General features: G+C 42.0%; 1 protein-coding gene across 1 annotated transcript in view; it reads right to left on the reverse strand.

Annotated features, from left to right (window-relative positions):
- Nucleotides 1-2300: 2300 nt before the first annotated feature.
- BPIFC (BPI fold containing family C) overlaps nucleotides 2301-21526 on the reverse strand; it is a 65487-nt gene continuing 46261 nt past the window's right edge. The window contains exons 14-17 of the mRNA XM_049884278.1: nucleotides 13345-13387; nucleotides 10530-10593; nucleotides 9716-9792; nucleotides 2301-2576 (exon numbers count right to left, since the gene is read on the reverse strand). Of these exons, the coding sequence (XP_049740235.1) occupies nucleotides 2454-2576; nucleotides 9716-9792; nucleotides 10530-10593; nucleotides 13345-13387 (307 nt within the window). The 3' untranslated portion in view covers nucleotides 2301-2453. The remainder of the gene's footprint in view (nucleotides 2577-9715; nucleotides 9793-10529; nucleotides 10594-13344; nucleotides 13388-21526) is intronic.

The raw sequence follows: 21526 nt of genomic DNA on the forward strand, positions 1-21526 counted from the left end.
ATCACTTTCTCTCGTTAGGTTAGACTGCCCTCTAGTGTTTATCTTTTTGAACCTCTTCTGGTTGTTTTCTTAAGCTAAATCGTAGTTGGTAGTATTCGCTAGTTACCCTTTGTTTTGGAAGTGCTTTTCCGAATCATGAAAATATATTAAATTTGGGTCAGGTCCAACTGCTCTAGTCAATATACGTGTTTGGAGTTTACATCGTAGCCGGCTCTTTATAGCAGCGGAAGGAAAAATATACGCCTGCCAGCTGTGAAAGAGAAACGTTTAAATAAATATCACAACTGAAAAATTGTAATGTTTCAGGAGGAATTTGTGGAGATGCCTGAAGTAACTTTTCTGTCCGAAGAGAGCATCCCAGAGAATGTAGCATGACAGTTTATTATCCGTTCCAACAAACACTCACAGAGACATCTATTATGGCCAGGCACATGCTGCAAAAATAGCAAATCACTGTCTCTATGGATCGTCAGAGCTTCCCAGTCCAGCCTTCTTTGATGACTGAATCCTCCGTGATCACGGTTTCATACTCAGTATCTCTTGTTCATAGTTGGTAAATGAACTTTAAGTGATTTCAGCTTCTAGTTTTACCTCACACAAAAAGCAACAACTTTGGAAGACTTGGATTCAATTTCTAACTCTTTTACTAGCTTTTTCTCATTAATCCCTCTGAATCGTCATCTATAAAATAGGATCATAGAGTGGTTGTGAGGTTTAACCTCTTGGGGTAACCAGAATAGGGCTTGGTGTGTGCCTTCCATCCCCCCGCTAGATTTTAAGCTCTACAAAAGGAAAGTTTGTGTTTTCTATTCAGCTTTTACATTATCCATAATTGTTCCCCCTTTCTCTTCCCCTGACCTAGTTTCACCCTATTGCTAAGGTGCACTAACAACACAAATACCACTATCAACTATGAATTATCTAGGTTTAGTACTCTGAACTGCCATTTCGTTAGTCTCTGGGTGGAAATGTTACTGGAGAATGGCCTCGGTTCTTGTCTGCTGTGTAAGAAAGAATTCGAACACTGAGACAAACAGTGCCACATGAGCAAAGGTTTATTAGCAAACACAGGGTTAGTAGTAAAAGTACACTTGACTAGGGAGTGTCAAGCAGGCTACTCAGATACGGAGAGAATCTGAGAGCCCCATAGTTGTTTTCTTAGGGTTTTATACCCTTTTTGTCTTTTTATCTGTCTCTATTAACATTTAAAAGCCAGGACAAGACCCCCCTATGAAGACTATTTCCTTGGCTTAAGGTTTAATTACTAAGTTAGAGATCTTATCAAGTTAGGAACTTTATCAAGTTAAGGACTTTATCAAATCAAAGACCCCTGTAAAGATAATCTCCTTGGCTTAAAGTTTAACTATGTAGGGACCATCTTATTGAGGAATGCCACTACCCCATCTCTTCCTTTGTAGGGATTGTCTTATTGAGGAACGTCACCTCCCCCTGCCTCTTCCTCTTGCCGAGTGCAAGCTCTTCCCCTCCCCTTTACAGAAACACATCTAAAACCTTAAAAAAGAGCATTCCGGAAGTGATACGATTTCTAGAGTTTCCTATGATCACCCTGTTTCTTAGTGAAAAAAATTAAGAGGCATTCTTAATTCATTCAATTCTTTTAAACCAAGCCTTGAAATCTGTACAACCTCAGTTTTGGTCAGTGTTAAACCAAAACCGAACCAATTGCTGGGCTTGATACCAAGTCATGGTGACCTTATGGTGACCCCATGGGTGCCAGAGTAGAACTGTGCTCCGTCAAGTTTTCATGGCTGTGAGCTTTTGGAAACAGATCACCAGGCCTTACTTCTGCAGTGTCTCTGGGTGGGGTTCTACTGCCAGCCTTGGGTTATGTAATCAAGCACTTAGCCATTTATGGTGCCCAGGGACTCCTTTGTCGGTGTTAAAGACACTAAATTTCCTTCTCTTTTTCCCTGTCTTATTAAAAAAATTGGATCAGGAAATTCTCAAATAAAAAGACAAGGTAGACATTGATAGAAAACAATTTTTATTAAATAAAGGGCATAGTAACAGTAAATACAAAACATAAAATCCAGTATGCAGGAAAGCGGAAACCCGTAGAGAGCTGAAGAGGTCTCCACTGATAACAACCAATTCAAACGTGTACTAAAAGAGTTTCTTATCCACCTCGTTAGGTGGACATGCCTAGCCCTTGACCCCAGAATCTTAAAAACACAGATGGCTACAGCATGCACACGCAGACATTCAAACACCCACCTCCCCACACACACACAGAGGTGCCTCCCTCCCCCATTCAGCTCTTTAATCCAGTTTGTCTCATTCTAGATCCCGGAAGCCTTGAGAAAGAAACCTTTTTGCCTAAGCCATTCATAAGGGCTTTAAAATCCCAGGGCACACTGTCTTCCCCTTCCGGGTTTATAGCAGCTGTGGGGTAAAGGGCCATTTACTTCTTGTGGTGGTTTACAAACAGGAAATCAAGGGGCTGGCTTCCCACTCCAGTGTCCATTTATCAGGTTCAGAGCTTCCCAGCTATGGATTCTTGGCTCCTGCTTTAAGTTTGGTTCATACTTCAGGTCGGAGGAAATCAAAAGGAAACCCTGGAAAGGATGCAACAATGAAGACAATGTCAACCTTTGGGCACTTGCAGCCTCAGGATGTCTGGGTTTGCCTGAAACCTCCACTGCACCACGCCTCTGCCAACCTCCCTTGAGAGTGCCTTAGACATAGAGCAGGCCTTTTTTTTTTTTTCTTGACTAATTTTATTTTTTTTTAAATGTGACCCTGATACTCCCCACCATGTTTTTTCCTTCTCAAAATGGGTGCCTGAGAGCTTGACATAAATAACGCCGTGATGAGCCTATAAATTTTTCTTCTTCCCCTGCCTGCTTCCTCCTTGGCTTAACTTTGTTAATGACTTTGTTTTGATCTAATGCTAATGATTTTGTTCTTATGCTGATGACTGGTTTTGTTCTCTCCGCCACCTGTGATTTAGACCCTCCAACATGGAGATTAGAGCCCGGGTGTCTGACATGAATATCTTTAGCCTGATAAGGAGACTTCCGGGCATGTATCTCTTTAGTCTGATAGTCTCATGTCACTATCTTGTAATGAATAACTCCTCCGTGCTTGCCATCTGTGGGCTACAAAGACACTTCTAACCCTTGTAAAAATTCTGTGTAAGCTCTAATGAAAAATTGCTTTTTGGGACTCAATAGAGACAGTCTGCGTTACTCTTGGATCTGTGGTAGTGTCCCTTCCTAAGTAAACCTTCTTACTCTTTCTGACTTGGAGTAGGTTTCGTTGGCTTGACTGCTCCAGGGCATGGACCCTAATAGGGCAACAAAAAATTTTGTTGTGCTTTAGGTGAGAGTTTACATAGCAAATTAGTTCCCATTCGGCAGTTTGTACATGAAGCGTTCCATGACATTGGTTGGATTCCCCTCAATGTGTCAGTACTCTCCCTATTTCTGCCCTCGTTCCCCCGGCCCCAATTCCTTTTATCTGGATTTTCTACCCCTTCTTGCCTTCTCATCTTTGCTTTTGGGCAAATGTGGTCTTTTTGATCTCCTATAATTGGTTGTTCTAAAAACCCATTCCTCTTGGGTGTTATGGTTTATTTTATGGGCTTGTCTATTGTTTGGCTGAAAAGTGGTCTCCAGGAATGGCTTTAGTTTCAGGTCAGGAGGATGACTTAGGGCCATAGTCTTGGGGGTCCTACAGTCTCTATCAGACCAGTAAGTCTGGTGTGTTTTTGTGAATTTGATTTTTTGTTCTACCTTTTTTTTCCCACTCTGTCCGGGACCCTAAGTTGTGATCCCAGTCAAAGCAGTCAGTAGTGGTAGCTGGGCACCATCTAGTTCTTCTGGTCTCGGGGTCATGTAAGCTGTGGCCCATTAGTCTAGTTGCTCCCTTGAGTCTTTGATTTTCTTCACTCTTCTTTGCTCCAGATGGGAAGAGACCAACAGTTGTATCTTAGATGGCTGTTCCCAATCTTTTAAGACCCTAGATACTACTCACCAAAGTGGGATGCAGAACACTGTCTTTATGAACTATGTTGTCCCAATTGATGTAGATATCCCCTAAGTCTATGGTCCTTCACCGTTGAGCCTAGGAACTTCATACTGTGTGGTGTTTGGTTATGTCTAAGAAGTTTCCATGATTGCCCTATATGTGCTCTATTGTCTATCTTAATATATGTGCAGCACCTACAATTATGTATGTAGAAGCATCCACAACTAAACCTATATCTACAGGTGGGTGTGCTGCCTTACACCCTCCCACTCTGAACAGGCCATTTTGGATTAGTATCACCTGATTTGACTTAAGCTTTAAGTGTGTATGTGTGGGCATTAGAGTATGGGAGAGAAGAAGGGAGTCAGAGGGGAAAAGAATGTAAGAAATGTATGTTGTTGTTGTTGTTAGGTGCCGTTGAGTCAGTTCCGACTCATAGTGACCCTATGCACAACAGAACGAAACACTGCCCAGTCCCGCGCCATCCTTACAATCATTGCTATGCTTGAGATCATTGTTGCAGCCACTGTGTCAATCTACCTCGTTGAGGGTCTTCCTCTTTTCCGTTGACCCTGTACTCTGCCAAACATAATGTCCTTCTCCAGGGACTGATCCCTCCTGACAACATGTCCAAAGTATGTAAGACGCAGTTTCGCCATCCTTGCCTCTAAGGAGCATTCTGGTTGCACTTCTTCCAAAACAGATTTGTTCTGTCTTTTGGCACTCCATGGTATATTCAATATTCTTCGCCAACACCACAATTCAAAAGCATCAACTCTTCTTCGGTTTTCCTTTTTCATTGTCCAGCTTTCACATGTATACGATGTGATTGAAAATACCATGGCTTGGGTCAGGCGCACCTTAGTCTTCAGGGTGACGTCTTTGCTCTTCAACACTTTGAAGAGGTCTTTTGCAGCAGATTTGCCCAATGCAATGTGTCTTTTGATTTCTTGACTGCTGCTTCCATGGCTGTTGATTGTGGATCCAAGTAAAATGAAATCCTTTACAACTTCAATCTTTTCTCTGTTTATCATGGTGTTGCTCATTGGTCCAGTTGTGAGGATTTTTGTTTTCTTTATGTTGAGGTACAGTCCATACTGAAGGCTGTGGTCTTTGATCTTCATTAGTAAGTGCTTCAGGTCCTCTTCACTTTCAGCAAGCAAGCCTGTGTCATCTGCAAACGCAGGTTGTTAATGAGTCTTCCTCCAATCCTGATGCCCCGTTCTTCTTCATATAGTCCAGCTTCTCGGATTATTTGTTCAGCATACAGATTAAATAGGTCTGGTGAAAGAACACAACCCTGACGCACAGCTTTCCTGACTTTAAACCAATCAGTATCCCCTTTTTCTGTCCCAACAACTGCCTCTTGACCTATGCAAAGGTTCTTCATGAGCACAATTAAGTGTTCTGGAATTCCCATTCTTCACAATATTATCCATAGTTTGTTATGATCCACACAGTCGGATGCCTTTGCCTAATCAATAAAACACAGGTAAATATCCTTCTGGTATACCCTGCTTTCAGCCAGGATCCATTTGACATCAGCAATGATATCCCTGGTTCCACATCCTCTTCTGAAACCGACTCAATTTCTAGCAGTTCCCTGTTGACGTACTGCTGCAGCTGTTTTTGAATGATCTTTAGCAAAATTTTGCTTGCGTGTGATACCTATGATATTGTTCTATAATTTCCACATTTGGTTGGATCACCTTTCTTAGGAACAGGCATAAATATGGATCTCTTCCAGTCAGTTGGCCAGGAAGCTGTCTTCCATATTTCTTGGCATAGACGAGTGAGCACCTCCAGTGCTGCATATGTTTGTTGAAACATTTCAATTGATATTCCATCAATTCCTGGAGCCTTGTTTTTCGCCAATGCCTTCAGAGCACCTTGGACTTCTTCCTTCAGTACCATCAGTTCCTGATCATATGCCACCTCTTGAAATGGTTGAATATCGACTAATTCTTTTTGGTATAATGACTCTGTGTATTCCTTCCATCTTCTTCTGACGCTTCCTGCGTCGTTTAATATTTTCCCCATGGAATCCTTCACTATTGCAACTCGAGGCTTGAATTTTTTCTTCAGTTCTTTCAGCTTGAGAAACACCGAGCGTGTTCTTCCCTTTTGGTTTTCCATCTCCAGCTCTTTGCATATGTCATTATAATACTTTACTTGGTCTTCTTGAGACGCCCTTTGAAATCTTCTGTTCAGTTCTTTTACTTCATCAATTTTTCCTTTTGCTTTAGCTGCTCGATGCTCAAGAGCAAGTTTCAGAGCCTCCTCTGACATCCATCTTGGTCTTTTCTTTCTTTCCTGTCTTTTCAGTGACCTCTTGCTTTCTTCATGGATGATGTCCTTGATGTAATTCCACAACTCGTCTGCTCTTCAGTCACTAGTGTTCAATGTGTCAAATCTGTTCTTCAGATGGTCTCTAAATACTCAAGGTTATATTTTGGCTCTCGTGGACTTGCTCTGATATTCTTCAGTTTCAGCTTGAACTTGCATATGAGCAATTGATGGTCTGTTCCACAGTCAGCCCCCGGCCTTGTTCTGACTGATGATATTGAGCTTTTCCACCGTCTTTTTCCACAGATGTAGTCAATTTGATTTCTGTGTGTTCCATCTGGCGAGGTCCACGTGTACAGTTGCCGTTTATGTTGGTGAAAGAAGGTATTTGCAATGAAGAAGTCGTTGGTCTTGCAAAATTCTATCATTCGATCTCCGGCATTGTTTCTATCACTAAGGCCATATTTTCCAACTACTGATCCTTCTTCTTTGTTTCCAACTTTCGCATTCCAATCACCGGTCATTATCAATGCATCTTGATTGCAAGTTCGATCAATTTCAGACTGCAGCAGTTGATAAAAATCTTCTATTTCTTCATTTTTGGCCCTCGTGGTTGGTGCGTAAATTTGAATAATATTCGTATTAACTCGTCTTCCTTGTAGGTGTATGGATATTATCCTATCACTGACAGCGTTGTACTTCAGGATAGATCTTGAAGCATTCTTTTTGACAATGAATGCAACACCATTCCTCTTCGCGTTGTCATTCCCAGCAGAGTAGACTATATAATTGTCCAATTCAAAATGGCCAATACCAGTCCATTTTAGCTCACTAATGCCTAGGATATCAATGTTTATGCATTCCATTTCATTTTTGATGATTTCCAATTTTCCTAGATTCATACTTCATACATTCCAGGTTCTGATTATTAATGGATGTTTGCAGCTGTTTCTTCTCATTTCGAGTCGTGCCACATCAGCAAATGAAGGTCCAGAAAGCTTGACTCCATCCACGTCATTAAGGTCAGCTCTACTTTGAGGAGGCAGCTCTTCCCCAGTCATCTTTTGAGTGCCTTCCAACCTGGGGGGCTCATCTTCCAGCACTATATCAGACAATGTTCCACTGCTATTCATAAGGTTTTCACTGGCTAATGCTTTTCAGAAGTAGACTGCCGGGTCCTTCTTCCTAGTCTGTCTTAGTCTGGAAGCTCAGCTGAAACGTGTCCTCCATGGATGGCCCTGCTGGTATCTGAATACCGGTGGCATAGCTTCCAGCATCACAGCAACACACAAGCCCCCACAGTACGACAAACCGACAGGCATGTGGGAGAAACGTATAGGATTGGAAAATTCCATCAGAAACTTATTTCTACCTCCCCAAACAAAAAAGTGCCAAAAAGGAAGAAAAAAAAAGGTGGTCTGAAATTAATTAATAATGATAAACCTGGAAATAGCCTTTGACAGATCTCTGAACCCAGAGGAGGGAAAGTTCACGAACTGGGGTATCAGGAGAGCCAATCTGAAGATAGAAACAACCTAAATGCCCTTCAACAGATGAATGGATAAACAAATCATGGTACATACACACAATGGAATACTGTGCAACGATAAAGAACAATGATGAATCCGTGAAACATCTCACAACATGAATGAATCTGGAGGGCATTATGCTGAGTGAAATAAGTCAGTCACAAAAGGACAAATATTGTATAAGACCACTATTATAAGAACTCAAGAAAAGGTTTACACACAGAAACAAGCATTCTTTGATGGTAACAGGGGGGAGGAGGGAGAGGAAATCATTAACTAGATAGTAGAAAAGTGTCAGCTGCCGTGAAGGGCAGGTCAACACACAACATAGGGGAAGTCAGCACAACTGGACCAAAGCAAAAGCATAGAACTTTTCTAGACACATCCAAACACTTTGAGGGACCAAGCAGCTGGGGCTGGGGCCTGGGAACCATAGCCTCAGGGAACATCCAGGTCAGCTGCCATAACATAGCTCATAAAGAAAATGTTCTACATCTGACTTTGGTGAGTAGTGTCTGGGGCCTTAAAAGCTTGCAAGAAGCCATCTAAGATACATCTATTGGTCCCATCCCATCTGGTATATATATATATAATCCCATCTGGAGCAAAGGAAAATGAAGAAAACCAGAGACACAAGGAAAGTATTAGTCCAAAGGACTAAGGGACCATCTGAACCAAAGACTCCACCAGTCTGAGACCAGAACTAGATGGTGCCTGGCTGTTCTGACAGGGATCACAACAGGGAATCCTGGGCAGAGCAGGAGACAAATGTAGAACAGAATTCAAATTCACAAAAAAAGACCAGACTTACTGGTCTGACAGAGACTGGAGGAACCTCTGAAACTATGGCCCCTGGACAGTCTGCTAACCCAGAACTGAAACCATTCCTGAAGCCCACTTTCCAGACAAAGACAGTCCTACAAAACAAAAAATAACACACATGAGGAATGTGCTTCTTAGTTTAATCAATATACGAAACCAAATGGGCAACTCCTGTCCAAAAGCAAGCAAGATGAGAAGGCAGGAAGAGACAGGAACGGGATGAATGGACACAGGGAACTTGGGGTGGAAAGGGGGAGTGTGCTGTTATGTTGTGGGAATTGCAACCAATGTCACAAAGCAATATGTGTATAAATTTTTGAATGAGAAATTAACTTGAGCTCTAAACTTTCACCTAAAGCACGATAGGGAAAAAAAAGATGAAGACGAGCCAGTCTGGTCACTGCTGCACCCTTTCCAGCTGCATGACACTCTTCGCTTTTCTGAGTCTTAGTTTCATCGTTTATATTGTTATTGTTAACTGCCATCGAGCCAACCCCCAACCACCTGGTTCTGGGCCATCCCCATGATCGGTTATGGATAGGACTGTTGTGGTCCATAGGGTTTTTAGTGACTGACTTTTGGAAGTAGATTGCCAGGCCTTTCTTCCTAGCCTGTCTTAGTCTGGAAGTTGCACTGAAACCTGCTCAGCATCATAGCAACATGCAAGCCTGCACTGACATGCAGGTGGTGGCGTACATGAGGTACACTGGCTGGGAATTAAATCCGGGTCTCCGGCATGGAAGGTGAGAATTCTACCACTGAATGACCACTGCCCCCTCCTCATATATAAAACAGGACTAATAACCACAGCCTTACAAGCTTTCTTGTGGAATAAATGAAATAAAGCACCCAAAAGTACATCTTCTTGTACTGTGGAGTGAATAAATTTGGCTGCTAAGTGAAATTGGACTTGGTCTGATTTTTAAACTCAAGTTTAAATGCTATCCAATGTTAATTGCAAGTTTTAAGAGCTAAATGCTTTGTTTATGAAACTCCCTGAGCTGGAAAAAAATGAACGTAAATAAAACAGGAAGAGACTTATACTACGAAAGGAAATTGGTAAGTTCAGAGGAGATCTGCGTTCTTACCTCAAGAACCTCGATATCTGAATTGACGAATGAGATTTTGTATGGGTTGGGCAGAGGAAACCCTCGCTGCAATTTTGCTAAAACAGAAAAAAGACTTAAAATAACCATGTCGGGGCATAGAAGTTTTGGCAAATTTTTAGTAAGAGACTAATCAGCAGGTTTTTAGTAATTTTTCTTTGTACTCTTCCTCGCTCTGTGTTTTCCTTCTCTGAGTGATATGTCCCTAGCATTTTCCTGGAAGAACTGTTAGTTAATCATGCTTCAGAAGAATGCACTGTAATTATGTGAAAAATCTTGGCAATTTGCCGATTTATTGTTGACACTTCTAATGGGCCCCTGGTGGCAATTTGATTTCCAACATAAATAATATTTTAAGTGAGCCATATTCAATAAGCTACAGTTTGTCAACAATGGCTGTGCAGGGTAAGGCCCAGGACTGCCATTCGTTTAAACTGTTTCTGCCCAGAGTGTGGTCCCTGCATAAGAATCACAAAAATACCCCCTAGGGAGAATAATCTCATTTCCCAGGTGATCTGAAGGAGGCTTTTTACTGCCTGAGGAGAATGATTTCAATTTCCTTCACTCAACCAGAGTCAGTCCTTCTTGCTGAGCCTGCGGATAGTGTTGCTAACAGAGCTTGGACCTGGAATAACTAATTTCGCAACCATATCGTTGATGATACAAACTTCATAATTTCTGGCTTTTGCCTGGGCTCACGAAAACACTCTAGAAGTACAAGGTGTGGAAAGCCAAAAACAATCTCCTCTGTTTAGCCAATATCCCTGAGATATGTTGTTTTCCAAGAATGCCTTACCGTTGACCAGTGGAAGCACTCCAAAGTGAAGAATGGAAGACAGAATATTCTCAAACCTCAAGACCTAAGATGAGTAGGGGAAACTGAGTCATTTATGAAAGCAGGGCACTACAAAACTATCTTGCGTGGTTTTAACATGCACTTGTCCAGACCTTGTCAGGATAGAGAGCAATAACTAGAATCTCCCCTCGTGGGTACACTAACTTTGCAGACCTCTTTTCCCTCTTGTTCCCCTCTGTACTGGATCATGGTGAAGGCAAATACAGAGGGATGACATGGTGGCAGCAAACAGCTTAGATATCTACCAAATAACACAATCAAGAGCACCTAATAAATTCCCCAATTAGTGCTCTTTATTTATTGGGAACTCCTGCCACAGGAGTTCCTTTGCATTTTATTATGCTTTGAAATTAAGGGTAACACTCAATCTATCTTTAATAAACTGTGGGAGCTGTGTAATCTAAGCAGAGCATTGGTTCCCAGGAAGAGTCATGTATTAAAAATAAATGGACTATGATAAACAGCATTTCATTCAACGAGTATTTTTTGAACATCCTATATGCTTAACAATAAGAAAAGCCTCTTTGTAGTTTAGTAATGCTGGCTCCGAAGCTAGACTTCCTAGGTTTACCTCTTGGTTCTATCACTTACTGTGTGCTGTTGGGAAAGTAACTTAACCTCTCTGTGCCTCAATTTTCTCCATTGTAAAATGAAGATAATAGTACTAATTTCATAGGATTAAACAAGTTAATACTAGCAAAATGCTTAGGCCAGTGGTTGGTATATATTATTTCTGTTATTTTTTCACCCTGGTGACACAGTGGTTAAAAGCTCCACTGCCAACCAAAAGGTCAGCAGTTTGAATCTACCAGCTGCTCATTGGAAACCCTTTGGGGCAGTTCTACTCTGTCCTATAGGGTCGCTATGAGTTGGAATTGATGCCAACGGGTTTGGTTTTGGGTTTGGTTATTTCTTCAGGAATGTCATGGTTAGCACAACTTGTTGTCGATCCTAAGCAGTTTACTTGGGTCTTCTTGGAAGACTTTGACTGGGAAGCCCCTCTCTGGGCTCAGGAAATACCATTTATGAGAAAATCACCTATGCATTCTCATTGACTATCATCTATCATCTACCAAATGGTTATGCCAGGGGACAGTGCATGCAACAATACTGGTATTTTAGACCTCAATGTTGGCATGAAAGGTATGGCCTATTTCCCACCTGTTGACACTATTGCTATTGAATCCTAATTTTCCCAACCTGAAACTCAGGATGTTTCTGTAAAATTAAAAAATAAACAAATATTTTGCTGGGGATTCTGGCTAAATTCTCTGACTTCTTGCCTGTTTTCCCCAGATCTAGCCTCATCTTATAGCTGTTCTGGTGGAACAGGGTAATAATTAAATTTAGTATTTGCCATGTAATAAGCCCTGATGTGTACAACGCCATACAGCCAGTCAGTGGGATTTGAACTCACACAGTTTGGCTTCAGAGTTTGGATATGCAGCCATTATGCTATACCATCCCCCAGACATACAGATGACAATAATTGAAAGAATTATTATAAATATAAAAACAATGGCCATCATTTATTTAATATTTACCACGTAGAAAATGTGCTAAGTCCATTTCATATATAATCTTAGCTAATTCTCTCAACAACCCCAATGTTATAATCCCTTGTTCCATATCTACCTGGCTGTCTATTCTCTTGCCCTGCTTTATTTTTCTCTTTATTTTATTTTCAGCACCTACAATACATATTTGGTTGTTTATTGCATGTCACACATGCATACACGTTCTAGAACAGAGTTTCCCAACAGTGGCAGTATTGACATGTTGGCCCAGATAATTCTTTCCTGGGGCGAAGATTGTCCCACGCATTGCAGGATGTTTAGTAGCAACCCTGGCTTTTACCCACTAGATACCAGTAGCACACCACCTCCCAAGTTGTGACATAAAAAATGTCTCCTGGAGGGGGGGTGAGGGGTAAAATCTTCTCTAGTTGAGAACCCCTGCTGTAGACTGTAAGCACTGTAAGAGTAAGGGCTTAATCTGTTTTATTCATTATATAGAATGGTGCCTGGCTCAATAAGATTTGTAAAATGAATAAATATTGATGCAATTAATAAGTAACATTTGTATAAGACTGACCATGAACTAGGCACTGCTCTATCCTGGAATTCTGATACTAAAATCCATGTACTTAACTTCTTTATGGTAGTGTCATCCATGAATAAATTAAGTAGACCTATACCTGGATCAAAATACCACTTAGTGTTTTGACTGATCTTTCCGAAAACTAGAGGGTGGGAATTTCCAAGTTACATGTTAGGAGAGGGGGTCCTTTTCTAACAGGAGGTCACTAGGTTGGGATGATATCTACATTACCAGCCTTGATCCAATTTTAGAAGATGGGTGGAGGGCCTTCAAGGCCAAACCTAATCGTGGCCTGATAATTTACATTCAGCCTCTTCCTTTGGGATTCTGGACCTTAAATTTAACAACGGGGGATTGTTTTAGCTAAAAAATGAAATCTTTCTGAGCATTTCTGTTCTTCTGGCATTACACGTATCTTAAAAGCTCTTCAAATTCTTTCTTAAGTCATTCTACCTACGTAAAAGTGAATGGGAGAGTTCCTTTCTTGCTTAACATTAAATGGGCTTTGCAGATAGAAACCACATTAGAAGCTTTAAAGTTAAAACCTATACCCATGGAGAAATTAAGTGCTCAGAGACATAGAAAACAACCATCCAGCATAAAGGAAAATGAGATTCTTCCCTTTCCAGGGAACTCTGAGAGCTCTGATTCCTACCTCAATACTGCTGCGATTGGATTCTGGCAAAGACAGGCGGAATCTGAAAGGAAACAGGAAGAGGTTAAAGGAGGGTAGATGGAAAAACAACGACCTTAATAGAAATAGGCAAAATAGAAAACGATTTCTTTAGGTCAATAAGTCACTACCAAAAAAACACACAAACAAACTTGCAAGGACACAGTATTCTACTACACCTTCCACTATATTTTGCTGCTTAAGGAGTGGAGCAGGAGTAGAAGAAGGCTTGGGTTCGTAATCCGGGTGGGTTCACCAAGAGCATTAGTTATGCACTACTTATTGTTGGCAACTTGGAATGAATGCTGAACAATATTAAGAACCAGTTTTCGGGTCTTCATGCTCTGAATTCAACCTTATAAACTTCAATGAAGCAAGCTAGTCCCTTGTGAATAAATACGACAATAACGAAGACAATGAGGATGATGGTGGTGGGGTTAATGGTGATGGTGATGATACTTTGTGACATGTACTTGTCTAGGAACTTTATAGACATTTTTAAAATTTAGTCTTCACAATACCCTTTGTGATGTTGTCGTTGTTGTTAGGCGCCGTTGAGTTGGTTCCAACTCACAGCGACCCTTTGTACAATAGAACGAAACACTGCCCATTACTGCAGCCTCTGTGTCAGTCCATCTCATTGAGCGTCTTCCTCTTTTTCACTGGCCCTCTACTTTACCAAGCATGATGTCCTTCTTCAGGAACAGGGTGCTATTATTGACTCTTTTTTTCAAGGTGAGGAAACCGATATTTAGAGAGGACAAGTAATTGACCCAAGATCACAGAACCAGCAACTACTGGATCCAGATGAGAAATCCCAGTTGGTTGTTATTAGTTGCCATGGAGTCAACTCTCACTCAGTGACGTTATGTATAACAGAGCAAAATGTTGCCCAGTCCTATGCCACCTTCATGATCGTTGCTATGTTTGAGCCCATTGTTGTGGCCATTGTGCCAATCCACTTCACTGAGGGTTTCCCTCACTTTCACAGGCCCTCGAAAATCCTGATGGCGTAGTGGTTAAGTGCTACAGCTGCTAACCAAAAGGTTGGGAGTTTGAATCCACCAGGCGCTCCTTGGAAACTCTATGCGGCAGTTCTACTCTGTCTTATAGGGTCGCTACGAGTTGGAATCGACTCGACGGCAACGGATTTGGTTTTGGTTTTCATGGGCCCTCTACTCTACCAAACATGATGCCTTTCTCCAGTGATCAATTCCTCCTTATGAGGTGAATCTCAGAGAATGTTCTGTAATCCATAGGGTTTTCATTGGCTAATTTTCAGAAGTTGATCCCCAGGCCTTTCTTCCTAGTCTATTTTAGTCTGGAAGTTCTGCTGAAACCTGTCCACCATGGGTGACTTGGCTGGTATTCAAAATACCGGTGGCATAGTTTCCAGCATCATATCAACATACAAGTCACCACAGTACGACGAATATATAGATGGTGGTGAAGTCCTAGTTTACTTGGTTCTAAATCCCATGCTTAGTGTAGGCTACACTCCCTTCCTCAGGGGGCCATATTACCCACGCTATATATTTTAGCTGCTTAGTTATAACACATAAATGCAATGCTAGTTATGATAGCTATCTGACGTGAGAGGCAGGGCAGAATAATTGCTATAGGGTCACTATGAGTTGGAATGTTTACCTGTGTTTTATTGACTATGCAAAGGCATTTAACTGTGTGGATCAAAACAAATTATGGATAACATTGCAAAGAATAGGAATTCCAGTACACTTAATTGTGCTCATGAGGAAACTGCACATAGCCCAGAGGTAGTCCTTTGAACAGAACAAGGGGATACGATCTGGTTTAAAGTCAGGAAAGGTGTGCGTCAGGGTTGTATCCTTCCACCATACTTATTCAGTCTGTATGCTGAGCAAATAATCCAAGAAGCTGGACTATATGAAGAAGAACGGGGCATCAGACTTGGAGGAAGACTCATTAACAACCTGCGTTATTAACAACCTTGCTTGCTGAAAGTAAAGAGGACTTGAAGCACTTACTAATGAAGATCAAAGACCACAGCCTTCAGTATGGATTACTGAACATACATCATTCAACATAAAGAGAACAAAAATCCTCACAACTGGACCAATAAGCAACATCATGATAAACGGAGAAAAGATTGAGGTTGTCGAGGACTTCGTTTTTACCTGGATCCACAATCAATACCCATGGAAGCAGCAGTCAAGAAATCAAGACACATTGCATTGGGCAAATCTGTTGCAAAAAACCTCTTTAAAGTGTTGAAAAGCAAAGATGTTACCTTGAAGACTAAGGTGCGCCTAACCCAAGACATGGTATTTTCAATCGCCTCATATGCACACGAAAGCTGGACGATGAATAAAGAAGATTGAAGAATTGACGCCTTCAAATTGTGGTCTTGAAGAATATTGACTACACCATGGACTGCCAAAAGAACTAACAGATCTGTCTTGGAAAAAGTACAACCAGAATGTTCCTTAGAAGCAAGGATGGCAAGACTATGTCTCACATACTTTGGACAGGTTATCAGGAGGAATCAGTCCCTGGCAAAGGACATCATGCTTGATAAAATAGAGGGCCAGCAAAAAAGAGGAAGACCCTCAATAAGATGGATTGACACAGTGGCTGCAACAATGAGCTCAAGCATAACAATTGTGAGAATGGCTCAGGACCAGGCAGTGTTTTCATTCTGCTGTACCTAGGGTCACTATGAGTTGCAACCAACTTGACAGCACCTAACAAAAACAACATGAGCCGGAATTGACTTGACGGCAACGGGTATGGTTTTTTGGTTTTTAGGGACTCTTGGCAGAAGGCCTGGGTTTGAATTCCATGTCTACCTCTTACTAACTAGACAGAGTTACTTAATTTCTCTGAATCTTAGTTTTCTTATCTATAAAATAAGAAAACGAGTAGTACCTGTCTTATAGGATTGTAGTGAAGATTGAATGAGATAATGCACATTAAATGCTTAGAGCTGTGCCTGGCATATAAAATGCTAACAGCTAGGCAGGACATAATATTCATGATATTCTTTGTGGAACACCAACGAAACCATAGGTCCAAGTAGTAGGAAGCCGTTCTACGTGGCTCAGCAAGGCTGGGTGACAGCGTGTCCTGGTGCATATTTTACGGGGTTTTCTGTAAGAAAGCTAAAGATCAGCATTGTCTCTTTCCCAGTTTTGCCAAGGGCTGATCCATTCGCAGTCCTCCTAATACACACACCAGATTTTTCTATGCTCCTTATCAATGAGGCAATAGTAACCTGCAGGTAGACTCCTTCATTTTACAGATGGGGAAACTGAGGTCCAAAGACAGAAAACACTAAAGGGAAGTTGGGAATGAAACTCAGATTCCTTGATGTCGAATCCAGAACTCCCTTCTGTTATGGGATGCTTTCCCCCCTTATCCTTCTACGGCTCACTTTGGCCCCGATCCAGAGCCTTGCTTTTGCATCAGCCTTCTAATGAATTACCCTACTCTGGTTTTGACCCCTCTAATCCACCTTCCACACCATCCCTAGAGTGAGCTATTACAGGCATGTCTCACCATCACTCTCATGTCCAAATTCTTTAATGACTCATGATGAAGGCAAGGTCACTTTATATGGCATGTGAGACTTTCCATACCCTGGCTCCCAGCTGCCCCTTCATCCTCATCTCATTTTGTTCTCTACTTTGGATTTTATACTTAGGAACCCTGAACTGCTTAATGTTGCACTGTTTTATTTATCAGGCACCTGAGAGAGAGAGAGAGAGAAAAAAAAAAAGTCTATTGGTTTCAAGAAGCCCTGATGGCGTAGTGGTTAAGAGCTCGGCTGCTAACCAAAAAGACTGGCAGTTCAAATCCACCAGCCACTCCTTGGAAACTCTATGGGCAGTTCTACTCTGTCCTATAGGGTCGGTATGAGTCAAAACCGACTTGACGGCACCTAACAACAACAACATTGGCTTCAAAGCACATACCAAAAAATCCTGACGATTGAAATGAACAAATACCTAAATAAATGTATATGTAAAGTAACATTGTGCTCACTAGTTGCTGCAACCATCTTACTCATAATTTAATATAAACTGTATTTAATATGGCATACATTTTAACACATGCAATATATTTTGGGCTGGAGCCTCCAAAAACTAGAATGACTAGGGCTATAAAGATCTTATGATCTAAAGATCTTAAAGATCCAGAAACAAGGTATGTGTAAAGTATTTCCTTGCAAATACCCTGATGCTTCTGGTGTCCATACTTTTGCTCATGCCGTTCCCACTAGAATTGCCCTTCCCCTTCCTCTTTGATTAGTTAACTCCTTTTAGTAACTTAACCTTAAACACAGTGGCTACCTCTTCTAAATTCTCTGTCTTCACATTTAAAGAGCAGATATTCACAGAAGAGGTAAGTTTGGATATTATCAGCCAATACCACTTTAGTATAAATTAGGTTTTGAGATAGTTTCGAATTGAGAACTAAAAGTAAAGACCTGAAGGGCAATTAAGTCTGACAAGGATTGGAGATGATATCAATAACACTGGTTGAAACTGATCAAAAGATCACTGGCAAAAAGTGAGGACCAGAACCCTTAGAGCTTCTTTAAAGGAAGTAAGCTGAGCAGCTGAACGAACAGCTGAAGGCAATGCTGAGGAAATGTGAAAAGGACGCCTGTCCCTGGCCACACCACTCCTTGTGATGGGCAAATCTAGTCCAGTTTAGGAATTCAGCTTCTATAAAGGTGGAACACACCTGTGAGTTTCCTTTCTCTTCTTTTAGCTCAACCCCAAACCAGGACTGCTGCACCTTAAACCACCTGCTGGGCACCTGCTATGAATGAGCTTGTCTGGGGTCTCCCATGAACCAGAGTATCCTTTCCTCCAAAGGCCATCTTCTGTCTCTTCCCTTGGTCCCTAGGCATACCTGCCAGGTTAATTTGCTAATGTACACGTCCCACTAAGAGAAGGGACAAATGGAGCAAAGAACAAACTCCCTGCCTTGGTTCTGAATCGACTCAACATAGTGGGTTCAGTTTTTTGTTTTTTGGTTCTGAAAAGCACACAAACTCAACTCAGACCACTAGGTGGCGTCCAACTTCGGTCCTTTGACAGTTCCAACCTCCACCAGCTGCCACTGCGTCTGTTAAGACTCATGACGACCTCATGAGTGTCAGAGCACAACTGGGCTCCACAGGGTGTTCAATGGCAGATTTTTCGGAAGTGGATTGCCAGGACTTTCTTTCCAGGCGCCTCTGGGTGGGCTCCAACGACCAGCCTTCAAATTAGCAGCTGAGTATGTTAACCATTTCTACCACCCAGGGACTCCTTTCATTTCTACCAGGTCCCTAACCTGTTACTTAGAGCCCTGCTACTAGGAACTTTCAGTTTTTAGTGGTTCTTACTACAGAACCACCGAGTAGTTGGGGATGGGGTGGGGTGGGTTTGGGGGAGGAAGCTCAAACAGCCCTACCTTGTAGACATGAAAGTACAGCCTATTTAAGAAGTTTAGAGAAGGTTTATTGGCCTGGTTGAAAAGCAGAACTAAGGTACAAACTCTTAAGCATGGGAAAAAGCCCTTCGCGATCTGGGTCAAGATAGCAAATACACCATCATGAAGGTAAAGCCGATCAGAACACAGACGCTAACGTTGCCACTCCTCCAACCTAGTGACCATGGCGGACACTGCAAATAAATCCCACCATGATAATTGTTTATCTCTCTGCCCCCTGACTGTGAACTCCTCAAGGGTAGGGGTGCAGTATTAATCATCTTTGTATTCCCAGGACTGAGAACAGTGCAAGGCACATTCTAGACACTTGGTGTTTGTTCATTCATTCGTTGATCCCATCCAGCAAATAATCTATTGAACACCTGTGTCAGTGTTGTGACAGGTGCTGGAGATACGATTGTGAGCAAAACCAGACACACTCACTGCTCTCTTGTTGCTTACAGCCTAGTGGGGAGGCAGAGATTGATAACAGAGTCCTGCTAATGAAAGTATAACTACAACTTGAGATAAATGCTCTGAAAGAAAGAAGTAAGTTCATTGAGGCTAATGACAAAGGAACCTGACCTAATTTGGAGGGCACAGGAAGGTTTCCCAAAGAAGGGATCCTCGAGCTGACATATGAAGAATGAGTAGGGATTAAAAGGAAAAAAGGGGAAGGAAGAGAGGAGGGGTCCAGACAGAGGTTGCAAAGGTCCCATGGAGGGAGCAAAGACCTAGGGGGAGAAGGCGTACGCTGTTGCTAGAAAGGCAGACTGGGGTTGACCAGGCAGGGTCTCTCATACCACATTAGGATTTTGATCTTTATCCTAAGAGCAAGGACTCTATTGAGGGTTTTCAGGAAGGGAGATGATGGCTGTCTTTTGTAAAGCTCACTCTGGCTGCAGTGCAGAGAACAGACGGGCAGGCCGGGAAGTTTTCCAGGTGTGCACTCTATGCTCCGTAATGTGCCAGGCAATGTGAAGAATTTAGTTTATATTTATGAGCGATGGACAAGAGTTATACATACAGGAAATAATCAGAGAACAATACCAACAGTGTGTGTTCAGGTGCTACACACTTGTTACACACCACATAGGCTTGCTCCTGGAATTCTGAAAAGGTGAAGAAACTAGGGTGGGCTGGAGTAGTATGTGAGTGTGTGAGTGACTGTGCGTGTGTGTGTGTGAGTGTGGGCATGTGAGTATGGGAGTGTGTGTTTAGTGTGTGAATGTGTATGCATGAATGTGTGTTTGTGTGTGAGTGTGAGTAGGCGCATGTGAGAGTGTGTGTGTGGGGATGTGTGTGTGTGAATGATACGGAGGATATCTTGGGGAAAAATAAATTGCCCCTTGAAAGAAGCACTAGGTACACATTTCAACCACTATATCCCTTAGCATCTAGTATTATAATTGCCCAGTAATCTGAGTGTTTCCCCCCCTAGGCTGTTGACCTGGAAGGTAGGAACTATTCTCTCTACTCTCTGTATCAAGAACAGTGCGTGGCACGTAAAAGGTGCTCAATAAATTCTCATTGACTGGATACAGGAATAAATGGATGGATAAAAGAGATGGGTGGGAGAGAGTTGCTTGGAATTGGGGTCACTTTGGGGATGAGCCACTCTCAAGCAGAATGTCCATTTTAGGAAGCTGTGGGAGATAAGGTTGGCTCGCTTAAAAGGTAGGACCTAGAAATGAACAGCTTAATCTAATGATGAAAGGTTTGGAGGGGAGGAAAGTGATGAACCATCCCAGTATTAAAGGACCCTCTTTATGAGAAAGAGTCCCCCATCGTTTTAACCTCAATGCCTCATGCAGTATATAAATTCCCCCGATGAGTTTGGGAGAAGGATCCATTAGGGGTTTCCTCTTCCAATGGTGATCACCCCACTTGGAGAATTCCTGTGGCCTGGCTTCCACAGTAGCTCAAAGAAAGGGTGGAGGGGAGGCCAGTCCAGGTGCCAAGCTCCAGCTCTGCTGACTTGGCTGCCAAAGCATGGCTCCAGTAGAAACCGTGATTTCGTTCTGCCCAAACCTGTTCTCCTTTCCAAGTTTCTCTCCGGATGGCTCACTTTGGGAAATGTTTATCTGCCTCTGCTATGAGGAGTAGAGTTAGGTAGTGATTCCATCTGCGTGAGGTCAGATGTATTTGCATTCTCTGTGTTGCAGGGCTTGTGAGCATGCATGTTTATGACAGTGGGGTGGAGTGCAGTTTGGGAGCGTCCAAAACCTCAATTATGGCAATGTTAAATGATGTTCCAAACTTCTAAATGGTTCAGCAATGGTGTGCATTTTATTGCCTGGAGCTTTGCACACAATTAAAAAACAGAAGGTTAGAATTAAGTCAGCTGGATGAGAACCAAGAAAGGAAAAGTGTTGTCTAACTTGGCCTCTGAATTAATCTCAAAAAAAATTTCTACTGTGTGGACCAACTCATAGTGGGATTACCTGTGCTTGGAACAAAAGTCTCAACTTTAAATGGCACAATAAGAATCTAGTTTATCATCTCGAGGGCCAACTCTACAGCTTTTGAGATCACTCTGACTTGTCAGGTCTCTTGGGATCAATTTTTTTCCTTTTATTTTGGTCAAACTTTGATCCTCAGATGGAAAAAGAGAATGAAATACTACTAAGAGTAGTAACAAATATTTTTTGAGCACCAACTACATGCTGGGCATTGCGCTACGTGCTTTACGTACCTAATC

This window comes from Elephas maximus, chromosome 4 (assembly GCF_024166365.1).
Source record: "Elephas maximus indicus isolate mEleMax1 chromosome 4, mEleMax1 primary haplotype, whole genome shotgun sequence".
NCBI classification, from domain to species: domain Eukaryota; kingdom Metazoa; phylum Chordata; class Mammalia; order Proboscidea; family Elephantidae; genus Elephas; species Elephas maximus.